Here is a 24,506-nt window from a genome sequence, read left to right on the forward strand (position 1 = left end):
TCGAGGTGAGGTCATCTTGGGTTAGGGTGGCCCCCAATCTAATGACAGCATCCTTGTAAGAGACAAGAGGAGAGATCCAGACACAGGAGAAGCCACGTGAAGACAGAGACAGGAGGGATACAGCCGCAAGCCTGGGGAAGCCTGGGGAAGCCTGGAGCCCCCAGAATCTGGAAAAGGCAGGGAGAACCATATCCTGGAGCCTCTGGAGGGACTTCAGTCATACAACACCCTGATCTCAGATGTCTGATCTCCAGGACTGGGGGAGGATGAATTCCTGTGGTTTTAAACCATGCAGCTTGTAGTCATTTGTTAGAGAAGCCACAGAACGGTCACACAGACCCTGCTCTGTAGGATACTGGAGATGTGGATCTCACTAAAGGCAGACAGAGGCTGGATTATGGAACACTTAGAGCCAGCATTGGCCCCCAGAAATCCTAAAGCAGTGGCTGGACACCAGACTGTTGAGGGGTCAAGTCAGAAGCCCTAAGGGTGCTGTCTGCACATGGCTTCTCCAGGTTCTTAAACCTGTCCATGTGGGGAGTAAGTATTTCAATCCCGATTCAGGACCTTTAACATTACCATTCACGGGGCTTCCCTGGTGGCGCAGTGGTTGAGGGTCCGCCTGCCGATGCAGGGGACACGGGTTCGTGCCCCGGTCCGGGAGGATCCCACGTGCCGCAGAGCGGCTGGGTCCGTGAGCCATGGCCGCTGAGCCTGTGCGTCCGGAGCCTGTGCTCCACGATGGGAGAGGCCACAACAGTGAGAGGCCCGCGTACCGCAAAAAAAAAAAAAAGAAAACATTACCATTCACATTGCTAATTAAGAGCCCACCAGTGGAGATTGGTTCAAGATGACAGTGTAGAAGGACGTTCGCTCACTCCCTCTTGCGAGAACACCAGAATCACAACTAACTGCTGAACAATCATTGACAGGAAGACACTGGAACCCACCAGAAAAGATACCCCACATCCAAAGACAAAGGAGAAGCTGCAATGAGACGGTAGGAGGGGCACAATCACAATCAAATCAAATCCCATAACTGCTGGGTGGGTGACTCACAAACTGGAGAACACTTATACCACAGAAGTCCACCCACTGGAGTGAAGGTTCTGAGCCCCACGTCAGGTTTCCCAACCTGGGGGTCCAGCAATGGGAGGAGGAATTCCTAGAGAATCAGACTTTGAAGCCTAGTGGGATTTGACTGCAGGACTTCGACAGGACTGGGGTAGATAGAGACTCCACTCTTAGAGGGCACATACAAAGTAGAGTGAGCACTGGTACCCAGGGGAAGGAGCAGTGACCACAGGGGAGACTGAACCAGACCTACCTGCTAGTGTTGGAGGGTCTCCTGCAGAGGCGGGGGTGGCTGTGGCTCACCACGGGGACAAGGACACTGGCAGCAGAAGTTCTGGGAAGTACTCCTTGGCGTGAGCCCTCCCAGAGTCCGCCATTAGCCCCACCAAAGAGCCAGGTAGGCTCCAGTGCTGGGTTGCCTCAGGTCAAACTAACAACAGGGAGGGAACCCAGCCCCACACAGCAGCAGACAAGTGGATTAAAGTTTTACTAAGCTCTGCCCACCTGAGCAACACCCAGCTCTACCCACCACCAGTCCCTCTCATCAGGAAGCTTGCACAAGCCTCTTAGATAGCCTCATCCACCAGAGGGCAGACAGCAGAAGCAAGAAGAACTACAATTCTGCAGCCTGTGGAATGAAAACCACATTCACAGAAAGATACACAAAATGAAAAGGCACCGGATTTTGTACCAGATGAAGGGACAAGATAAAACGCCAGAAAAACAACTATATGAGGTGCAGATAAGCAACCTTCCAGAAAAAGAATACAGAATTATGATAGTGAAGATGATCCAGGACCTTGGAAAAAGAATGAGGGCAAAGAAATGCAAGAAATGTTTAACAAAGACCTAGAAGAATTAAAGAACAAGCACCTAGAAGAATTAAAGAACAAACAAACAGAGATGAACAATACAATAACTGAAATGAAAACTACACTAGAAGGAATCAATAGCAGAATAACTGAGGCAGGAGAACAGATAAGTGACCTGGAAAACAGAATGGTGGAATTCACTGCCACAGAACAGAATAAAGAAAAAAGAATGAAAAGAAATGAAGACAGCCTAAGAGACCTCTGGGACTACATTAAACACAACAACATTCGCATTATAGGGGTCCCAGAAGGAGAAGAGAGGGAGAAAGGACCAGAGAAAATACGTGAAGAGATTACAGTCGAAAACTTCCCTAACATGGGAAAGGAAATAGCCACCCAAGTCCAGGAAGCACAGACAGTCCCATACAGGATAAACCCAAGGAGAAACACGCCGAGACATATAGTAATCAAATTGGCAAAAATTAAAGACAAAGAAAAATTATTGAAAGCAGCAAGGGAAAAACGACAAATAACATACAAGGGAACTCCCATAAGGTTAACAGCTGATTTCTCAGCAGAAACTCTACAAGCCAGAGGGAGTGCCACGATGTATTTAAAGTGATGAAAGGGAAGAACCTACAACTAAGAGTGCTGTACCCGGCAAGGATCTCATTCAGATTCAATAGAGAAATCAAAAGCTTTATAGACAAGGAAAAGCTAAGAGAATTCAGCACCACCAAACCAGCTCTACAACAAATGCTAAAGGAACTTCTCTAAGTGGGAAACACAAGAGAAGAAAAGGACCTACAAAAACAAACCCATAACAATTAAGAAAATGGTAATAGGAATATGCATATTGATAATTACCTTAAACATGAATGGATTAAATGCTCCAACCAAAAGACGCAGGCTCACTGAATGGATACAAAAACAAGACCCATATATATGCTGTCTACAAGAGACCCACTTCACACCTAGGGACACATACAGACTGAAAATGAGGAGATGGAAAAGGATATTCCATGCAAATGAAAATCAAAAGAAAGCTGGAGTAGCAATACTCATATCAGATAAAAGAGACTTTAGAGTAAAGAATGTTACAAGAGACAAGGAAGGACACTACATAATGATCAAGGGATCAATCCAAGAAGAAGACATAACAATTATAAATATATATGCACCCAACATAGGAGCACCTCAATACATAAGGCAACTGCTAACAGCTATAAAAGGGGAAATCGACAGTAACACAATAATAGCGGGGGACTTTAACGCCTCATTTACACCAATAGAGACCATCCAGACAGAAAATTAGTAAGGAAACACAAGCTTTAAATGACACAATAGACCAGAGAGATTTAATTGATATTTATAGGACATTCCATCCAAAACCAGCAGATTAGACTTTCTTCTCAAGTGCTCATGGAACATTCTCCAGGATAGATCACATCTTGGGTCACAAATCAAGCCTCAGTAAATTTAAGAAAATTGAAATCATATCAAGCATCTTTTCTGACCACAACGCTATGAGATTAGAAATCAATTGCAGGGGGCTTCCCTGGTGGCAGAGTGGTTGAGAGTCCACCTGCCGATGCAGGGGACGCGGGTCCGTGTCCTGGTCCAGGAGGATCCCACATGCCGCAAAGCGGCTAGGCCCGTGAGCCATGGCTGCTGAGCCTGCGCGTCCAGAGCCTGTGCTCTGCAATGGGAGAGGCCACAACAGTGAGAGGCCCGCGTACTGCAAAAAAAAAAAAAAAAAAAAGACACATTCACCACAATGTTCACTGCAGCACTATTTACAATAGCCAGGTCATGGAAGCAACCTAAATGCCCACAGGCGAATGGATAAAGATGTGGTACATATATGCAATGGAATATTACTCAGCCATAAAAAGAAACCAAATTGGGTCATTTGTAGAGACATGGATGGATCCAGAGACTGTCATACAGAATTAAGTAAGTCAAAGAGAAAACCAAATATGGTATATTAACGCATATATGTGGAACCTAGAAATGTGGTACAAATGAACCGGTGTGCAGGGCAGAAGTTGAGACACAGATGTAGAGAACAAACGTATAGACACCAAGGGGGGAAAGTGGTGGGGGAGGAGGGTTGGGATGAATTGGGAGATTGGGATTGACATGTATACACTAATATGTATAAAATAGATAACTAATAAGAACCTGCTGTATAAAAAAATTGAATTTAATTAAAAATTTTTTTAAATAAATAACATTTTTAAAAAAACATAGAAAAAAAAGTTCTTCCCTTCCCATAGGCATATTTATATGAATGAATTATTTCCATGCTTATATCTATAAATACAAAAAAGAGGAATAAAACCTACCTTGAACCAAAAAAGAAAAAAAAACACCCCAGAACTTACCAGTTATACAGAGGAAAACCCTATCAGGGCACTTGCTCCAGTGGTAAACAATTCTGAAGTTGGTCAGAGGTGGTGAACCGTCTCCCATGCAGCCAGCAGCGCCCCCCACCCTGCAAGGAGCGTCCTCATTGCAAAGCTGGGGGACCGTGCCGAGGCGTCTGTGAGTAAACGTGAGCTGAGCCCCAGGCCAGCTGCTGCTGAACTGTTCCCACCCTTCCCAGGTAAAACACCTGAATATGTACAAGGACTTGAAAGCCTAGAGGAAGGGCTGTGGAGCCACACCAGTGACAGCACGCAGGCCGACTTGGTGCCTGCAGGCCAGCCAGGATGGTCCTGGCCCCAGACGCTCTTCTGGAAGCTTTCCATTTCCCTGCCTGAGATACCCCTCCTGTCCCGGCCCCCACTGCTTTTTTCCTTCCTCACCTCTGCCCGGGGAGAAATTCCAGCGGCAGGTATGGGTGACACATCCTCTTCTTTAGCAGGTGGCAGCCTGGCAACTCCTGCAGAAAGTCCAGCAGAGCCCCACTCACACCGGGCCACCCACAAAGCCATGGCCCCTCACTCCCTCCCACCAGCCCAGCCCTGACACTGCTGACGGGGCAGAGAATATGGCGTCAGGCACAGCTGCAGGGGCTCTTGCTGCCTGGAGTGGTGTTTAGATTGACCTCAACCCAGGCACACCTGGGGAGAGCTGGCAGGCAGGGTCAGGCTGCCCAGGTCAGCCAATCCTCGTCCTTCAGGGGCTCATAGTTGCAGAAAACGGGCCTTGCTGCACCAGCCAGGTCCAAGGAACAGGTGTGGGCTCCTGAGAGTCAGCACAGACAAGGGGCTGCAGCCCTGGCTTGTTTTCTAAACATTTTATCTGGTCCATGAGTGGGAGACAACTTCAAGAAGACCCTCTCCTAATGAGAAGAACCCAGGAGTCAGGGAGAGGAGGGGTGGTGGGTGGAGACAGAGGCCTGGTGCCCCGGCTGCAGTGGAAGCCTCTGGAAGACCAGGTGGAGGGAGGCCGCGCAGAGTGAAGCCCAGGGTCACAGACCTGTTGGAGCTGCTGTTTGTTAGTTCAAGTCCTTCTCTGAGGTGCTCTGGGTCAGCTCTGAGCGACAGGTGAGCTGGGGGTGCTCTGCAATGAGGGCTATGTGCACGGTTCCTGTGTGCCCAGCCCTGCCGGGGGTGCCTGCCCAGGTGAGCTCCAAATCCTGGGAGGGGCCTGACCACGAGAGCCCCGTGGGCTGCTGGGTACCTGCCCAGGTGAGCTCCATATCCTGGGAGGGGCCTGACCACGAAAGCCCCGTGGGCTGCTGGGTACCTGGTAAAGGACCTCAGGACAGTCAGTGAAGCCACTGAGGATATACATCCAGTAGTCCCTAATTCCTACACCCTGCTGGTCATTCTACCATCCACCAGGACATGGTATTCTGTATTAGACTTCAATGATGCCTTCTTCTGTATTCCATTAGTCCCAGAGTCACAAGAAATTTTGGCTTGTGAGTGGCAGGACACAACATACAACAAAATCAATACTGCTGGGCCGTCCTGCCCCAAGGGTTCAAAAATTCCCACACCATCTTTGGGGAGACGTTAGCTAAAGACCTAAAAGTTCTACCTCTGGAAAAGGGAACCCTCCTTCAATATGCAGACGACATTCTGATCGCCAGCCCTACTAAGGAGGCCTCTGAACTACCTAGTCAAGAAAGGATAGAAGGTGTCCAAGAAAAAGGCTCAAATATCACAGACTAAGGTGACCTGCCTGGGCTTCATTCTCACAGAAGGTCAGAGAAGCCCATCCCAGGAAAGGGAAGAAGCCATTTGCAGCCTTACCCCTTCTAAAACTAGAAGACAGCTTAGGGGTTCCTGGGGAGGCCGGGGTTTGCTGCATCTGGATCCCTAACTACAGTCTAATAGCTGGGCCTCTATATGACATGCTGAAAGGAAAAGATGATGATCCTTTTGAATAGAATCCAGAAGTGGCCTTTCAAGATCTAAAAGAGCAGTTAATTCAGGCCCTTGCCCTGGAACTCCCTAATTTAGCTAAACCCTTTGACCTTTACATTCCCGGCAGAAGGTGAATCGCCCTTGGAGTATTAGTGCAAAAACTGGGACCACTTGAAATGGAACAACTCAAGTATGCCCTCCAGGTAGAAGAAACCACAGTAACCAAGGGCTGGACCCGCCACCCCATCTGGCCAGGATATTGGGAGTATCTAAAAACCTGGAAATCAGCAGCCTGCAAGGCCAGCTCCCTCCTAAGGGAAAAGGACCCCACGTGGTGATCCTAACCACCCACCATGCCCTGAAGTTGCAGGGGTCGCTCCGTGGACACACTGACCTCGAGTGAGGAGGCCCTCCAACTCCAACCTCCAGAGAGACAACCGGGGGCAACGGGCCCCCATGACGACTCGTGTGACCATCACTTGAACTGGAGTTTCTCTCAGAAAACAACAAGAGTGTGCCCCGAAAGAGCAGACTACTGCTTGCAGGACTTACTGCACCCAGAGGGGAGCTAATAAGCTTGGCGGGGGAACCTTATATCACGCTGTCACCATAGAAAAGCCTACAGACACCACGGTGACGGCGGCCAATGAGACCGGCTGGACTCCTGGCTACTTCAAAAGGCCGTTGAATCAGTGGCCGTCATGGTCCTGGATCACCACCGGCCTTGGACTGTCTGGGAGTTGACCAGGCAGGGCTCTGACACCTGGTGCTGTTTGTACGTTAATTCAGGGGCCTAATTAAAGAAAGCGCAGACTACTGGTCAGAGCATCTAGGCTGGCAGAAACCGTCAGCCTAAGGTCGCCGAGCAAATGTGGGACGGGGTAAAACCTGCCCCCCCAGCGTCTCTGCGCATCTCTTTCCTGGACCCTTAAAGGTCATTAGAATCTATAACACTTCCAATGCTGGTGCTCAGGCGGACGAGCAGTGAGGCAGGAGGCCTGGGGACAATCAACCTCACCTGGAGGCTGCTGGGGAGAAGTTCTGCCCCTCCCCCCGGGTATGAGGACTCCCAACTCAGCACGAAGCAGTTACAGAAGAGGGGTCTGCACCCTCAGCACCCCAAGAATGAGGAACGGGACAAAAGGCAGAGGAGGGGTTTGTCACCGGCAAAGCCCATGAAAAATTCCTGGCAGATAAAAATAGAATCTGGGCAACAAAATAAAGTCTAACCTTTTTTTCCTTTGTGCTTTGTCTAATTTCACGTGCTCCTAGGGTTCCGCTTGCAGAGGTCCCACACCCGGCACTTCAGACCAGATTTCCTAGTGCAGAGTGGCTGGGTCGACACCTCAGCTCACCGGGCCCCGTGCAGACTCCGCGACATAGAGCCTGAGCTGCAGCCAACCCGGCCCTCGAGAGCTCCGCCCCCTCCCTCCCGCTGAGGCTGCCAGGATCCCTACACAGCAGCCCCGCCCACAGCCCGCGGGGGAGTGCACGCTCTCACCTGTCCATTCTCTGATCAAAACATAAAGTTTTCCTTTGCTTCTGAACCAAACTCAGTCTCGTTCTGTTGGCTCCAATGACACTGGGCAGTGGACCCTCGTTGGGGCCCATTCTGGAGGATCAGTAACAGAATTTGAGAACATTGTAACTTCAGTGAACAGATGTGTGAACCAAACTGTAATGAACGTAGAGCAGTGTATAACGCTTGTGTAAAATAAGATGTTTCTAACACTTCCATTTGATATTTCCATCACTTGATTATAAGCAAGTTCAGTGGAGGGTTTTTGTCTTATTTGTCAGGTCAAGTTTAGAGAAATTAAGTGATTTTTTTCCAAGGATGTACAACTAATAATCTTGGCTGAAGCTTCAATCTTCTTTTGAATGCTTTTCCATTGAAAATGATACCTCTCTTTCAGCTCCCCCATTTCTGAGGAATATAAAATCTTATAACTTATTGTTACCAAAGGGGAAAGGCAGGGGGAGGGATAAATTAAGAGTTTGGGATTAACACATACACACTGCTATGTATAAAATAGATCATCAACGAGGACCTACTGTATAGCACAGGGAACTACACTCAATATTTTGTAATAACCTACGAGGCAAAAGAATCTGAAAAAGAATAGATATCTATATCTACATCATCTATCAACGCCAGATAAAATGTAACCTAAGGGAGGCCGATGGTGACCGCTTCTGACCCTCAAGACTTCAATCATCTAAAGCTTGGACTCTGCCTACTGCCCAAGGCCCTCCATGAACATGCGTATACCCATAGCTTAAAACTTCCCCAGTTTGGGAGTTTGGGGAGACACTGTTTTGACAAGATCCCTGGTGTTCTCCTTACTTGCTGCAAGTAATAAATCCCTCCTTCTCCCAATCTCTGGCTGGGTTGTGTCTTTTGGCTCGACACCCACCAAGAGGCAAACCCAGTTTTCTGGTAACATCTCTCCATCCAGACCCCCAACCAGCACTCGTGGTCCCACCTTGACAATAATTCTACAGTCAGTTGTCTTGCTTCCAGTACATGGAAATCATGTTATGTTTCTGTGACCAAAGCTAGGTAAGGGGCAGAAACACTCTCCCCATTTTATCTTGTGAAGCCCCCTCTGCAGATCCATTGTCCTCGAATTTGATGCCTCTTTTTTTTTTTTTTTTTTTGCGGTACGCGGGCCTCTCACTGTTGTGGCCTCTCCCGTTGTGGAGCACAGGCTCCGGATGCGCAGGCTCAGCGGCCATGGCTCACGGGCCCAGCCGCTCCGCGGCATATGGGATCCTCCCAGACTGGGGCACGAACCCGTACCCCCTGCATCGGCAGGCGGACTCTCAACCACTGCGCCACCAGGGAGGCCCGATGCCTCATTTTAATGGAAAACACTTGCAGGGCTTTTTGGTTTTATTTATATCTCATTTCTGAAGCCTTTTTAGACCTACACTGCTTAAACATACAGATTACTCCTAAATGCCCCTTCTACTTTGAGATTTAAAATTCTCCCAGTGTTTTTTCTAATATACTTATTATTCCATTTGTTGCGTTTAAATCTTTGACCGTATGTTGTTTATTTTGTCTCATCAGATTTTAGTTAATTACCTAGTTTTCCCCTGAATAAAGTAATACTCACCCCAAACAGTTCTTGCCCAAACTGCATTTTACAAGGAAGGGAACAGGTGGGCCTAGGAGAAAGTTCGGGAGCACGACTACAATCCGGTGGAGCAAAGATTCTTGTTCAGGGCACTGGATGGCCACATCCACCCTAAAGACCCACCGCCCACTTGAGGCTCCAGGATTAAGACGGGCTGCCTGACGGCGGGCGGAAAAGACAATCATTGAAAACCGCCAAGCTGCGCCTGCGCGCTGGAGGCTTCCTTTCAGGCATGCGCGGGACCCAGAGCAGCCAATCCCCGAGCGGTGGGGCGGGACCTTCTGCGCGCTCCGCACCCTCCCGGCCGCCTATTGGCGGGACCGCTTCAGTCGCAGCACCGATTGGTGGCTTGTGCCTGACGGGGCTTTACCAACCGCCTCCGCACCCTTCGCTTCGCCTCACCTCAGGAGGACGCGAAGCTGTTGGAGGTGGAACGCGCGCCGGGACGGGGTGGGCTACGCGAGGGGACAGCGGGGAGACTGACAGGAACACGCCCTGCGAAACCCTTATAAACCCTCAGCCCGAGGCCTTCAAATTCCAGGCTAGGAGGCCCCAGATTCCCTCACCCTGAGGGGCTCCAAATCCCATCAGCTCGGAGGGACCCCGGGTCCTAACCTGAGGGACCTCACATCTCCTCAGCTTCAGGGACCCAAAGTCCCTTCACCCACAGAAATACAAAATCCCCTAATGCTTTGACCCCCCCAAATACCTGGAGTAACCCCTAGAGGTTAGGCGCCCTAAAAATAGCACCCGCGGGGCTTCCCTGGTGGCGTAGTGGTTGAGAGTCCGCCTGCCGATGCAGGGGACACGGGTTCGTGCCCCGGTCTGGGAGGATCCCACATGCCGCGGAGCGGCTGGGCCCGTGAGCCATGGCTGCTGAGCCTGCGCGTCCGGAGCCTGTGCTCTGCAGGGGGAGAGGCCACAACAGTGAGAGGCCCGCCTACCGCAAAAAAAAAAAAAAAAAAAAAAAAAAAATAGCACCCGCAGAGAGACCACATTTCCCTAACCTCAGAGGCACCGACTACCCTCAGCGCGGGAACTCTTAACCGCTTCAGCCTCAAAGACCCCAGCTGCCCTCAGTGTGGGAGAACCTAAAGCCCCTTAACGAGAGACCCCCGATTTCCTCAGGCTCAAAGGTGCCAAGTTCTCTCAGCCTGCGCCTCCTACATCCCTTTAGCCAAAAGACGCCAAATACCATCAGCCTAAGGGACCCCGAATCCCCTCGGGTCTGAGGAGCCCCAATTCCCTCAGCCGGAGTGACCCAAATCTCCTCAGGCTGAGCGATCTGTCCCTTAGACATAGAAGGCATGTTATGCCCAGATTTTTCTGGAGTCCCCAGGTGGAGATCCCCAAAACCCTTCTTGGAGAAATAGTCCCTGTCCCTCGCTGGAACAGAGCCCTTCTTGTCAAGCTGACCCCAGTCCAGCAGTCCGGGGCTCCCAGGTCTCCTTGGGACTCCCTCAGACACCCACAGACTCAGCCCTCCCAGCGCCTTTCCTCCGAGGGGCCGAGTTGCAGGGGGACCAAAGAAACCGAATCTAGTTCACATTAGGCTGGGCTGTCGTGGCTGCTGAGGATCCGTCCACCCCTTCAATACCCTCCACATCCTCTACTCCTTGCTGGGGTCCTCACACCTTCCTGCTCGGGATGCCCCAGCCGAGGAACACAGACCTGGCTCTGGGCAGGGGCCTGGGCTACCTCAGCACCTTCTCCTTCCACAGGCACCTTGGCCTTGAGGTGGTCCCAGGACCATGAGCACCGACAGGTGGCCGGAGGAGAGCACTGAGGGAGATGCTGGGAGAACAGAGTGGAAGCCCACGGTGAGCGGTGGAGGAGGCAAAGCCGGGCTCTAAGCCGGCTCTACAGGAGGGACAGGGAGCTGGTCCCTGGAGGACCACAGACTCCTGGCCTGCACCGCTGGGTGACCTTCTCTGTGAAGGTACACAGGATGGGGGTGCCTGGTCCTGTCTAAGATGGTGGGGCGGGGCGGGGGGTGGGGACAGGACACTGTAGCATCGTCAACTGCTCTGTGTCCAGGGAGAGTTAGGAAAATGTTCAGTGTTTGCTCAGTTAAGCAGGACACAGTCAGGAAGGAAAGTCTTCGTCCTTGTCTCTCACAGAGACCACCCAGCGGCATCAGGCTACACCCTGCACAAGGTGAAGGAGAGGGCCCAGCTCTAAGTTCTGACTTAGATTAGTAAGTCACTGATGAAATCTATTATTTTCTCTAGGCCAAAGATGCTTTCAAAGACATTTCCACATACTTCTCCAAGGAAGAATGGACAGAGATGGGAGAATGGGAAAAAATCCGATATAGGAATGTGAAAAAGAACTATGAAGCACTGATTACTATAGGTAACAGGAAATGCTGGGTGCCTGTGAGCCTGGGAAATGGGAACCAGGTCTTCGGTCTCAGTGTTAGCTTGGCTCTCTCTTAGGTGGCTTCATCTGCTCACAGTTCCCTTCTGTGTGGAGACTAACCTGCAGGAAATTTGTGTTCTTTTGTATTCAGTGTGGGCCTGGCCCTGGCAATGCAGAGCTCACCTCTTGCCTTGTTCTAGACTCTCCCAGCCCATCCTACCGAGTCACACTGACTTGGTGGCACTTTCCATTGCCTCTGGGCTTTGTTCCTCCTTCCAGCTCTTCCCTTTTGGAACAAAGATTTTGCTTCTTTCCAGGTCTCAGAGCCCCTTGGCCAGCTTTCATGTGTCACTGCAGGCAGGCCATCAAACCCCAGGTGGATGACCCTGAGGATTCTGATGAAGAATGGATTCCAAGGCAGCAAGGTGAGGGGCCAGGAAGATTTAGAGGTGTCTTCCTGAAACCAACCTGGGTTTAGGTCTCAGCTGCATCTCAGGCATTAGCAAAAAAAACCCCATAATTTTTCACCAAACAAGCAAGATGCAAAACAGAATATTATACAGTAAAAGACTATCCATATAAAGTTTTTAAATATGTAAAATAATTAGCCTCCCCTTCTCTGCCATCCGATGTGCGGTTGACTCTGCCCCTCACCATGTCTTCTCACAAGACTCACGATCAAGCGATTCCTGGGCAAGAAACAAAAGGAGAATCGTCCCATTCCCCAGTGGACTCAAATGAAAACTGGTGGGCTTCCCTGGTAGCGCAGTGGTTGAGAGTCCGCCTGCCGATGCAGGGGACGCGGGTTCATGCCCCGGTCCGGGAAGTTCCCACGTGCCGCGGAGCAGCTGGGCCCGTGAGCCATGGCCGCTGAGCCTGCGCGTCCGGAGCCTGTGCTCCACAACGGGAGAGCCCACAACAGTGAGAGGCCCGCGTACCGCAAAAAAAAAAAAGAAACTGGTAATAAAACCAGGTACAACTCCAAGAGAAGACACTGGAGAAGAAGCAAGCTGGGTCTATAAGGAGCCACACATGAGGTGGCACATGTATTTATGCTGTGGAACGTCACTTGCATCTTACCATATCACTCTGAAAACATCACTACTATCTGGAGAAATGCATCCATTTGTTTCATTGGGAAAAAAATGATTTTTCTCCTTGTGTCAGTGTTTCTGCATTAGTGCTTTGGTTCAGTAATAAATATGAGAACTTTTGTTGGAAAAATATATATATATATATTGTTTATAGGTACATTGAAAGGCCGTAAATGTATAAAAATTTGAATGTGAATAAGAAGTACCAAGTTCATCACCAAAGGAGTAAGTGCTGGCAGGTGGCTTCACTGTGTCTTGGTTAGTTTTTTGTTTGTTTTTATTTTGTTTTTGAATTTTGAAATAGAAATTAAAAGACCCGCAGTGGTTGTGGCAGAATGGTGACATAATACTGAATGGAGGTGGATGTGTAGGTTTTCCAGTATAATTCTCAATCGTTTTCTTTTTTTTTTTTTTTGGCTGTGTTGGGTCTTCGTTGTTGCATGTGGGGTTTCTCTAATTGCGGCGAGCAGGGGCTACTCTTCTTTGCAGTGCATGGGCTCCTCGTTGCAGTGGCTTCTCTCTTGTTGTGGAACACGGGCTCTAGGTGCGCAGGCTTTGGTAGTTTCAGCACGCGGGCTCAGTAGTTGCAGCATGCGGGCTCAGTAGTTGTGGCGCACGGGCTTAGTTGCTGCACGGTATGTGGGATCTTCCCGGACCAGGGCTCGAACCCATGTCCCCTGAATTGGCAGGTGGATTCTTAACCACTGCGCCACCAGGGAAGTCCCGAGTGCATAGGAAGATTTTTGAGTGTTGACTTTGTATCCTGCAACTTTGCTAAATTCTTTTATTAGTTCTAACAGTGTTTTCTGTGTAATTTTAAAGATTTTCTACGCATAAAATCATGTCATCTGTGAACAAACCTAATTTTACTTCTTTCTTTCCAAATTGGAAGCCTTTTGATTCCTTTTCTTATCTAATACCCTGGCTAGAACTTCTAGTACTATGTTGAATAGAAGTGGTGAGAGTGGGCATCCTTGCCTTTTTTCTTGATCTTAGAAGAGATCACTTTTTCCACCAATGAGTATGATGTTAGAGGTGGACTCTTCATATATGACCTTTATTATATTGAGGTAATTTCCTTCTATTCCTACTTTGTTGAGTATTTTTGTCATGAAGTAAATTTATTAGATACTTTATGAACATAGGATGAAGCACAGATGAGGTTTTGTCTATTTTTTTTTTAATTTTAAGAAAACTATGTGATGCTCCCAGTGGAAGCATAGGCGTTGATGATACAGAAATCATTTTCCATCCCCCCTTTGGTAATCCTTGTACTTGTCACTCTCTGGTTCAGAATTCTGTGTCCTTAATTCAGATGCCCAGAGTTTGGAAACATTTACCAACCAAAACACTGATTTCTCATCATCTTTTAGTTAAACCTTCTTGGGTGGCCTTCAGAGTGGAGCACAGTAAACACCAGAAGGTAAGTATTTCCCAAATCCTGTTGACAAGAAAACCTTCCTCATGGATCCAATCAAAGGTAAGAATAGGAGAATACACAGAGTATCCTAGAAACTGCTGCTTCCTTTCATGGTTCTTTAGCACAATGTCTGATATCATCATCATTTTTATAGTTAATAAGAATAGCAACAATAGTAGGTTGTTCTATTTTCACATTATTTTCATAATATTTCAGACTCTATTTTAAGCATTTTACATGAATAAACTCACTTTAAACCTTAAAACAATCCTGTAGTACCTATAGGTAGTGTAACTATCACCATTTATATTGAATAGATCAAGAAACTGAGGTAAAGAAATGTTTGATTATATGCCTGAGATCACAGTATCACTGGTAGTGCCATCTCATCCAAAGCTCCTTCTCTAAAACACTTACAAGCTGAGTAGAACTTCCATAGTTTTATAAAGTTTACAGTGTCTTATTCATACATCTTTATATCATTCATCTGATGGATGATTTCAACCTCAGTTCTTTTCTGCTACGCCAAAGTGAGTGACATGCTAAGACCATCTGACTAAGGGAACCTTACAGATCTGTAGGCAATTTGTAGAGTGGATTGTCCGAGACGAAGAAGGAGATGGATCCCCAACCTCAGAGCCTCCTCCTACTCTAATAAGAGGAAGCATCTCCCAGCCCTGACTAGCTTCAAGTTTGATAATTGAAAAATGACAAATAAGAAAATAACTTAAGGACTTCATATAGGTTACCCACGTTTCAACAGAAACTCATCCCTCTGGAACTGATTTCAAATGCTCATTCTTGCAGGAGGAAGTAACAGCTCCTTCCTCTGAGCTCTAATTAGGCAACTCTCATGTTTGGAATCATTTGTTTAGCCTGCCCCTGCGTTGCAAGCTTTGAGAGCCTGGTCCATACCCGTTTCTTCACAGAAGTCCCAGGCCCAGCTCAAGGCCCCTGAGGGCCCCCTGGATGTTTTCTGAATGAGTGACTCCACATTTAAACATTCACCTAGAAGTAAGAGGGTCAGGGAGTGCTGAAGATAGTATCTGTGAGCTAGATTTCAAATAGGCAGACAGTTGAGGGGGTGAATTGATAGCAGGGCTGGACTCTCACATTCACACTGTATTAAATATCAATAGCTCACAAAACAACTTGGTGAACGTTATTAAATTTCATGTCATGAATTAGCATGTATACAAATTTATGGATCAGGAAACTGAGGAGAACTAGCTAGTCGTACAGCCTCATTCAAGCAGAATCGATGGGAACCAGCTACTCTCATTCCAAACATTCTCTCTAGGATATGGCCACCTGCAGCTTTCAGCATCATTTTCTTTGGTGTCTAGATATGTTTCTGCCATACCATTTCTTTCTTCTCTTCCCAGTCTCACTGCTCTGTCACCTCATTTTCCAGAAGTGTTTTGTCCCCTCTGTACTTTTCCACATTTCCTCGTCCATCAGAGGTCCACTAATTAATAGAAGACCCCCCTTTTTTTTTCTATAAGCCCTTACCCCTCGGCTTCTTTCCCAGACTTTGTTGATTCTTCCCAATTATTCTCCCTGCCTCGCTCTCACTTTTACCGAGAAATTTGAAAGTTGAAGGGAAGGAACCTTAAGATATGGGTTCTAGTCTTGATTCACTACCCACTTAGGCCCTTTATTTACGCTCTAGTGTTCAGACTCCACCCGCCCCGGGTATTTCCAAGGGTTGTTGAAGTATTAACTAAAGTCATGCATGTGAAAACACGTCATAAGCCCTAAAGAACTAAAGAAATGCATGTTGTCTTTTACTGTGTGACTCTCCCGTTGAAGGCAGTGCCCCCGGTGCCATTAAGTAATGAATCTAGTTTGAAGAAATTGCCCGGAGCAGCGCAACTGCAGAAGGCAAGTGGCCCTGCGCAGGCCCAGGGACCAGCGCCCCCTCCCGGAGCAGCAAGCACCTCTGCACGGCACACTAGACAAAAGCTGGGTAAGAGAAAATAACTTGGGGTTTTAGTCCCTCTAATTTTTCTAGAAAGGCTGATTAGTATGGCCTAGGTGTGTGGGGTGGACTTGGGGTAGGCGTGAGTTTAGGCTGGACTGATCTGAGACCTGAAGTTAGCACTGGGGCCTTGGGAAAATCTTACATGTTTTCTGAGGTCCTGATTGCTAATCTCTAAAGTGAACATAAGGATACATAACTCGTATAGTGTTTGAAAGCATTAAATTGAATATAAAAGTACTGACACATACACGTTGTTCAAAAATCCATCTGTGATAATAGGGGCCATGCTTTCTTAGTTAAGGCCTCTGCTCAATGCCTAACATGTAATGTGCCTTAACAAATATTTTCTGAATGAGTAAATGTGTCAATGAACCATTTTCTAAGTAGAAAGGTTGGGAAGTTAAACCTAATAACGGGAAGAACAGGAAGCTAACATTGAACTGGGCGTCTGTAGTCAGTGTGGAGCCTCGGTCCCTCTGAACCAGTAGTTAAAGGGGGAAAAACCAAAGTGTACAGAAGGACAGGCAATCATCTGATGGGAGGGTATTTCACATTTTCTGATAAAACAGGGACCAACACTCCAGACCCCACCAACCTTGCTTACCTACTCTTCTCCAACTTAGAACGCAGAACAAAGCAGATTGAAGTGAAGATGTATAGCCTACGAGAAAGAAAGGTCCACGTGAACCAAGAGGTCAGCGAGCCCCAGGACGAGGACTACCTCTGTGAGTGACCCCACTGGCCCAGTACAGAGAAGGCTGTTATGTCTTGCTACAATAATCTCACCTTAGCATTTGGTCCCCAAATCATCCCCTTTGTCTAGTGACTTGGGGTACAGGATTGAGGCCAAATGACATGAGCGCCCTGGTTCTCTCTGAAGGTCTTTACGACCAGGAACACGCACTTCCCTAATCCCTGCTGCTCTCGCCTCCAGATTGTGAGAAGTGTCAGAACTTCTTCATTGACAGCTGTGCTGCTCACGGGGCCCCTACATTTGTAAAGGACAGTGCAGTGGAGAAGGGGCATCCCAACCGCTCAGCCCTCGCTCTGCCCCCTGGATTAAGTATCAGACCATCAGGCATCCCTGAGGCTGGGCTTGGAGTATGGAACGAGGCATCCGATCTGCCGTTGGGTCTGCACTTTGGCCCCTATGAGGGCCGGATCACAGAAGATGAAGAGGCCGCCAACAGTGGATACTCCTGGCTGGTGAGAAACACCCACCTCTTCCCCTGTCCTCTGGCCTCCACATCCCTTCTGTGGGTGGGGGGGCCTCACCTTCAACACGCTAGGATGTGGATGGGGACCACACGGTTAGCTCTGTGTACTGACTGCGCTTTGCATGAACACGGAACTTCAACTTAAAGATCAGAGGCCAGGTGGGAGCACGGTGGTACAGGCACAAAGAAGCAGCTCCTCCCGTGCGGGGCCCTCGACCTGAGCAGACAAATAGACTCAGACGTGAGGATGGTGATTAAGGAGCTTATTGTGTGCTCACGATTGGCAGTTGCATCCATGCGGCTGAAGAGCACTGATGACAGCAGAGTGAAATAATTCTTCTATTACCTCCCACCAAAAAAAAAAAAAAAAAAGCCTTTAATTTCTTTGTCTGACACTCAGATCACCAAAGGGAGAAATTGCTACGAGTATGTGGATGGAAAGGACAAGTCCTGGGCCAACTGGATGAGGTAGGTCCAGTAGGTTTCCAGGTTCCAGAGAGGACACTCATCTCTCTCAAGCCCATGTCCCTTTCCTTCTCAGACTGCCCCCCTCAATGGTTTTTACATCTTCTGTCCCTCTTTTTTCTCCATACAATGCTCTTTCATTTCAAGAGATGTCAGAAAATAGGAAATAAAAATATAGTATGTGTCCTCAAAATACGTCTCTGTGCTCAAGAAAATTGGGGTACTTGAAAACAACTTGAGGAGTCTAGATTCACCAGGAACACTTCTTTACCTAATTAATACTTATCAAACACTCACTATTATGCTCCAGTTTAGAAAACGGAGTCCATTACTTAAACAGATCACATAACCCATGTCCTTACGGAGGACACACTGCAGACAGACATTAAGCAATTGACTTTAGGAATATTTAATCATAATTTTCCTATTTTTCAAGAAGTGCACAGCACCAGCATAACCTGACGTGAGGGACCTTTAGTCTGTGAGGGCGGCCACCTTCCCAGCCTTGGTTCCAATGAGAACTGGGTTCTGAAGCCAGGGAACAAATGGACTGCAGGATGGTTGTGAGCAGCCCCTTTCTCTAAGGTCTCCTCCTTTCATCAGGGGAGGCAGAAAATGAATAAACTACTATTGTTCTGTGTTTCGAGCTAAGTCAGAGAGCTCTCTCCAAGTTTCTACAGGGGGAGGCAAGTGAATGGGGGGCCCTGGATACACGTGGGGAGACTGGAGACAGGCCTCTCGAGAGAACGTAGGCTGGGGCTGAGTGCTGAGGGATGTGTGCTAAACTAGAAGCACCAAGTCCTGCGGAATAAAAACAGAACTTCATTGAGAGTTTAGAGAAGCCAGAGGTCACCAGTTTTATGGCCAGTCCAGGTGGAGACAGGTCTGGAATTGGGCTTTGGAAAACAGATAATTACATAAGGAGAGAAAAGCAATCCGGCCTGGATGAGCACGGGCAACAGCATCTGGAGATAGGGATTCACAGGACAAGGTCGAAGGTGTGAACAGCAGGTTCCCGAGCAGGAGCAGCGGCCGCTGGGGACAGCACCAGGCCGCGAAGGCAAGGAGCTGGCTCGGGTCTGACAGGTGGAGGGAACTCATCGGCTGCGCTTTCTTTCCCTTTCTTGGCCCCAACCCCAGGTATGTGAACTGTGCCCGGGATGAGGAGGAGCAGAACCTGGTGGCCTTCCAGTATCACAGGCAGATCTTCTACCGAACCTGCCGGGTGGTCAGGCCGGGCTGTGAACTGCTGGTCTTGTACAGGGACGAGTACAGCCAGGAGCTCGGCATCCAGTGGGGCAGCGGGTGGAAGAGCCAGCTCGCGACGGCGGGCAGAGGTGGGCGCCACCACTCTTCCAACGCAAAGCAAGAAGCACTCCTGGGGAGCTTTCATGGTCTGGCTGTTGATCAGAGTAAACTCCAGTCTGGAGTCAGTAAAATTTCAATTAAGATGCTTCAGAAATTGATCCATAAGCCTTTGACTCTTACGGAAATTTTTTATATTAAAATTTTTTCTTCTAATTTTTTTAATCCCTCATGCAAAAAATATATAACATCATATAGGGCTGAAAGGCTTAGAGGAAAAAAACAAGTTTTCGAGCACCTACCAGCTCTGTCACCTTTAGCCGTTTCTTCTTAATCTCCTCCATGTTTCTAGATGATATGTGTACACGTTGATTTGCATTCAGTCACCATTTCGGTTCGTTGTCACACGAGTTCATACACTGTGTCAGACAGGGCTCCACGAACTGGAAATAGAGATTGAACAGGACGGTCAGAATCACTGCCCTAGAGCAGCACGTGCCTCATACCTGACAGCAATTAGTGCTTTGAGGAAAAGTAGCCCAGAAAAAGTGCCTTGGATCAATGTGAGCGGAGGGGTGGGGTGTGGCACTCTCCAGAGACAGCATTTGTGGGCAAAGTGTTCCAGGCAGGGGAACGGCCAGTGCCGCAGCACCAGGGCAGGAAAGAGAGGCCATGCAGGTGGTCAGAGAAGGAAGCACAGAGGGAGAGGAAGCAGGCTGGACAGAACACGGAGGCCTTAGGGCCTGTGCTCCACGCACAGACAGGGGGGTCCCCCTGGGTGACGTGAAACAACCGTGCGGTTTTCAGCTGCAGGCGGCATGTTCTCTGCTCTAAGGTGATGCTTTGGCCCATTTTTTGGAAAGAGACAGCAGTGGGGAATCCGCTCAGAGGTCAGTTCATCTCCAGGTGAGAGGGGAGAGTGGACTGGCTGAAGAAGGGCAGGAGCTGGGGTGTATTTTTAAACAGGACTTCCTACTGCATTTTAAACGGACTAAGCCTGACTGAAATCGATGAGGTGTGAATATTCGTGAGGCTTTCTGAGGAAGGGCGTACTTTCATTTTCCACTTTATGGAAAACTGAGAGAGAAGCAATTCATGACCTAATTGGGGCATCAGGAGCCAGAGTCCTTTAGTCAGTGGGACCTGGACCACTCGGTCTTGTCCAATCTGAATCCCACGTACTCACAGAGATTCAGACACAATGGCTGCTCAACTAATATGTCTCTGTGAATGAGGAGCTCTAACCACTACCCCACCCTGCCTTCCACATCTGGAGATCTCCAGGATGAGTGCCCCTAACTTAATAAATTCCTTCCCCTTGTAGGAAGTCACTTGGGGTGATTCTACCTGTCATCAAGAGTGTTCTCTCCCAACAGGATAAAATACCTGTGGCCCCTCTGTCACAAAGTGATATAGGACTTTTCAGATACTCGTATGTGGGCAAAGGTCACTGCAGTTCCACCTCCTATAAGGAGTGACGCTGCCTCTGATGCTACTTGAAGGTCCCTAGTCAGGGCCACAGGTAGAAATGGCCCTTGATACGGGCTTTCTGGATTTCTGAAGAAGACAGTGAGTAAAAATGGAATGGAAAAGTAGACTGTAAAGGCACACTTGCTGGGAGACAGAGCTTGCGCTGTCAACACTGAGATGATTAGTGGTTCAGGCCTTACCGGAGACAAACCATCTACCTGACCACAAGCTTCCTCTTTCAGCAGACCCAAAGCCCAAGATCCATCCGTGTGGCTCCTGCTCTCTGGCCTTCTCCAGTCAGAAAATCCTCAGCCAACACGTGGAACACAGTCACCCGTCTCAGGTCCTCCCAAGAACATCTGCAAGAGACCGCGTCCAACCACAGGATCCCTGCCCAGACTATCAAAATCGGCAGCAGCAATATTCTGATCCACACAGCTGGAGTGACAAACCTGAAGGTCAAGAGGTCAAGGAAAGGTCCAAACCTTTGCTGAAAAGGATAAGGCTGAGGAGGATTTCAAGGGCCTTTTCCTACTCTCCCAAAGGACAAATGGGGAGCTCTAGGGCACATGAGAGAATGATGGAGGCAGGGCCCAGCACAGGCCAGAAAGTGAATCCAGAGAACACAGGCAAATTACTTATGGGGGCAGGAGTATCAAGAGTTGTAAAAGTCAAGTACAGAGGCTGTGGGCAAGGCTCCAAGGATAGGTCTAGTCTCACCCAGCACCAGAGGACACACACAGGGGAGAAGCCCTATGTTTGCGGGGAGTGTGGGCGACACTTCAGTCAAAAGTCAAATCTCATCAGACACCAGAGGACACACACAGGGGAGAAGCCCTATGTTTGCGGGGAGTGTGGGCGACACTTCAGTCAAAAGTCAAATCTCATCGGACACCATAGGACACACACGGGGGAGAAGCCCTATGTTTGTGGGGAGTGTGGGCAAGACTTCAGTCGTAAGTCACATCTCATCGGACACCAGAGGACACACACAGGGGAGAAGCCCTATGTTTGCGGGGAGTGTGGGCGAGACTTCAGTCGTAAGTCACATCTCATCAGACACCAGAGGACACACACAGGGGAGAAGCCCTATGTTTGCGGGGAGTGTGGGCGACACTTCAGTCAAAAGTCACATCTCATCGGACACCAGAGGACACACACAGGGGAGAAGCCCTATGTTTGCAGGGAGTGTGGGCGAGACTTCAGTCGTAAGTCACATCTCATCAGACACCAGAGGACACACACAGGGGAGAAGCCCTATGTTTGTGGGGAGGGTGAGGGAGTCATTACCAATAAACCACATCTTAACCACGGGAGGATAAATGTAGCCACCGCATACCTCAGTTCTGAGGGAGCTTCAAAGGAAGTCTATGACCCCTTACATTCCCTAAGAGTGTGATGAGCACAGAAATAACTGGTTAAATAGATCCTCTGCTTTCATTATAAGAGAGAAGGTAGATAAACAGCAGAGAGTTTCTTAATTGCCCTGGAGATGTTCATACCAATCCCCTTCATGGTTTTTTGGACTCCTGTTTTAATAAATTTTGTCTCCATACAAATCTGAAGCCCAGACTGTGTACCTCATTCCCCCCTTATCACTGAAAGCAGTGGGGTCCAAGAGGGCCACAGAGAGCTCATACTCGCAGCCCCAGTCTCCATAGGAACTGAACCCCTGGAAGGGCATTCTACCTTGGCCTCTCCTCGTTCCTCTCTGGTTTCCTCTGACTTCTGTAGCCTCAAAGGTGAAGGCCTCGTACATGAATGTGTGCATGCCTGTGTGCCTGGCTCAATCTGGGGTATCTGGTCTCCCTCGCTCTCTCTTTGCTGTCCCCTCAGGGTCAGCACAGCATGTGGACTCCAGATCCAACCATAGTGGGTCAATTCTCAGCTCTGCCCTCACCAGCTGTGTGACCTAGGGCAAAGTGCTCAACCTCTCTGTGCCTCTTTTCTAATCTATAAAATGGGATGGGAGCGCCAGTCTTTTGGTGTGATAGATAAGCACAGGTAGAATCTGGCACAGAGGCTGGCTGAGAGTGCAAGCCCCGCCCTTTGTTATTCTCTCCCTGCCCACGTCTTCCAGGTCTTTAGGGCTGGACAAAGAAGGGGCCACTCAGGCACTGGTCAGACACAGCTGCTTCACCTGCAGACTCGGCTGCCCTGATGAGGAGGTGAGAGGTCAGGATGCTCAGTGCGGGCAACCTCCCTTCCCACTGCTGCCCTTCCTGCTGAGCCTGGGCAGCCCCAGAGGCCCTGCACACACAGTCACCTGGGAAAGGCGGCCTTCGCCCACACCTTCTGAGAACGGAGTATGGAGCTGCGCCTGCAGGAACCGGGCCACCCGTGAGTCTCGGAACCTCTCCTGCCCCCCTGCACACAGTGTACTCGAAGCCCACACCGCAGCTTCTCTAACGCACGTGCCGTGTACCTGGGCCTGTGTGCTTCAGTGCAACGGTGTCGCCACCTTGAAATTCTTAACTGTTGAATATTTTATCCTTCAACTCACTTTTTCTAAGAGAAGTCTGGTGGAGAATGGGGCACGCTGTGAGCAGAGCCGAAGGGGGGAGCCCAGACCCCATGACTGCGAACAACGGCCCTTAGTCCCCCTCCCCATGCAGGCTTGTGAAGCATCTCTACGTGAACCATGTGCATGTCAATAACAAACATCCACTATTATTGTCTCCTTTCTTTCATGCTTTTTTAAGGGAACATGTGTGTCTGTGGCTTTGTTTCCCTATGGGAAGAGAAGCACCATAAACTTTCCATCTTCTGCGGCTCTCAGCAGGGGCCACGGCAGGGACGGAGTTGGGGGTGATGCCGGCAGAGGGGCTTCGACTGAAATACTGTGGGGGAGGGGCCCCAGAAACTTCCAGGGGCTTCTCACCTGCACCTCCCACCAGAGGTGGCCCTAGAATCCCCTGCAAGGCTGAGCAGTTCAAGGCCTGCCCCCTCCCCTCCCCTCCCCTCTGGCAACAAACCTCACTCCTGGTGAGGCCGCCAGCCCTCAAGACGCCCCGAGTCCCTGGCCCCCATCATCCGCGGCCTGCACAGAAGATGGATGACCTGTGTGGTGGCGGCGATGGTGTGCGACCTCACAGTTCAGGCACAAAAAGGCACTCCGGCCTCTCACCCAGTCTCGGCTCACCTCTAGCAAGGGGGCTGGCGGTTTATACACCCTGCCGCCACCGGCAGCTGCTGGCAGCCACGATCCGCGTGCTGAAGGGGGGCTCGGAGGAATGTGCGTCGCCTGACACGCGCTGGACTCAGCTGAGGCGCCTGTCCTGTCCCCGGGATGCCTGCAGGGGCTCCACCTGACACTGCGGGTGCCCTGGACGGGCACACAGGACACCAGCAGCCTCCACCACACGTGCCGCTCTGACTGCAGTGGCCCCATGGCTGTGCCAGCCCCACCTGCCTGCTGCTCTACCGGGACCGTAGCTGAGCAGGTGAGAGCGGAGCACAGAGGGTAAACTGGTCTTCGGCTGCCAGACTCAGCCTGGTCGGCCACTGGCCCAGCCAGTACCTGAGGCAGAGCTGCCTGTGGGGAGGGTGTCACCCGCAGACGCTGTCCTCAAAGCTCAGACCCCTGAAAACTTACCAAAGAGGTTTTTTTAAGTTCGTTTTTAAAAGTAGGAGGCCGTTCATCTATCACCCAGAGAAAACTCCTGTAACATTCTGAAATATGTACTTTAAGATCTTATTTTGCAAGCTCTCGTGCTCGATGTCAACAGCTTTTTTTTTTTTCTCATAATATGCAGGTGTTTAGAAAAAAAAGAAATTTAGAAAATACAGAAAATAAAAGCCACTCATAATTGTATAGGGAACACCAATTAATACAGCAT

At 49.3% G+C, this 24,506-nt stretch overlaps 2 protein-coding genes, 1 long non-coding RNA gene and 1 pseudogene across 4 annotated transcripts in view; 2 read left to right on the forward strand and 2 right to left on the reverse strand.

The window, feature by feature from the left end:
• Positions 1-3,243: 3,243 nt before the first annotated feature.
• LOC308605311 lies at positions 3,244-9,475 on the reverse strand. The gene is made up of 4 exons (XR_014013679.1): positions 9,331-9,475; positions 7,710-7,820; positions 4,697-4,773; positions 3,244-3,624 (listed from the first exon to the last, which is right to left on the reverse strand). It is a non-coding gene; the product is annotated as an uncharacterized lncRNA (long non-coding RNA).
• Positions 9,476-12,367: 2,892 nt separating this feature from the next.
• LOC308605679 (ribosomal protein eL39-like 2) lies at positions 12,368-12,734 on the forward strand (annotated as a pseudogene). The gene is made up of 2 exons: positions 12,368-12,472; positions 12,686-12,734. The product of its transcript is annotated as a ribosomal protein eL39-like 2 (transcript).
• Positions 12,735-16,862: 4,128 nt separating this feature from the next.
• On the forward strand, positions 16,863-23,979 carry LOC308605733 (histone-lysine N-methyltransferase PRDM7-like; the record flags this gene model as incomplete). Its single annotated transcript, XM_081216015.1, has 6 exons — positions 16,863-16,935; positions 17,145-17,416; positions 17,828-17,895; positions 19,033-19,314; positions 22,814-23,007; positions 23,816-23,979. The coding sequence occupies 6 exons, from the start codon at positions 16,863-16,865 to the stop codon at positions 23,977-23,979; spliced, it is 1,053 nt and encodes a 350-aa protein (XP_081072141.1).
• Positions 19,178-24,506, reverse strand: part of LOC308606359 (dynein regulatory complex subunit 4-like) — a 70,705-nt gene continuing 65,376 nt past the window's right edge. Inside the window, exons 17-19 of the mRNA XM_081217129.1 lie at positions 20,886-21,119; positions 19,500-19,640; positions 19,178-19,316 (exon numbers count right to left, since the gene is read on the reverse strand). The gene's annotated coding sequence lies outside the window, so the exon portion shown is untranslated. The remainder of the gene's footprint in view (positions 19,317-19,499; positions 19,641-20,885; positions 21,120-24,506) is intronic.

Source organism: Mesoplodon bidens, assembly GCF_964165515.1.
Source record: "Mesoplodon bidens genome assembly, chromosome: 18".
NCBI lineage: Eukaryota > Metazoa > Chordata > Mammalia > Artiodactyla > Ziphiidae > Mesoplodon > Mesoplodon bidens.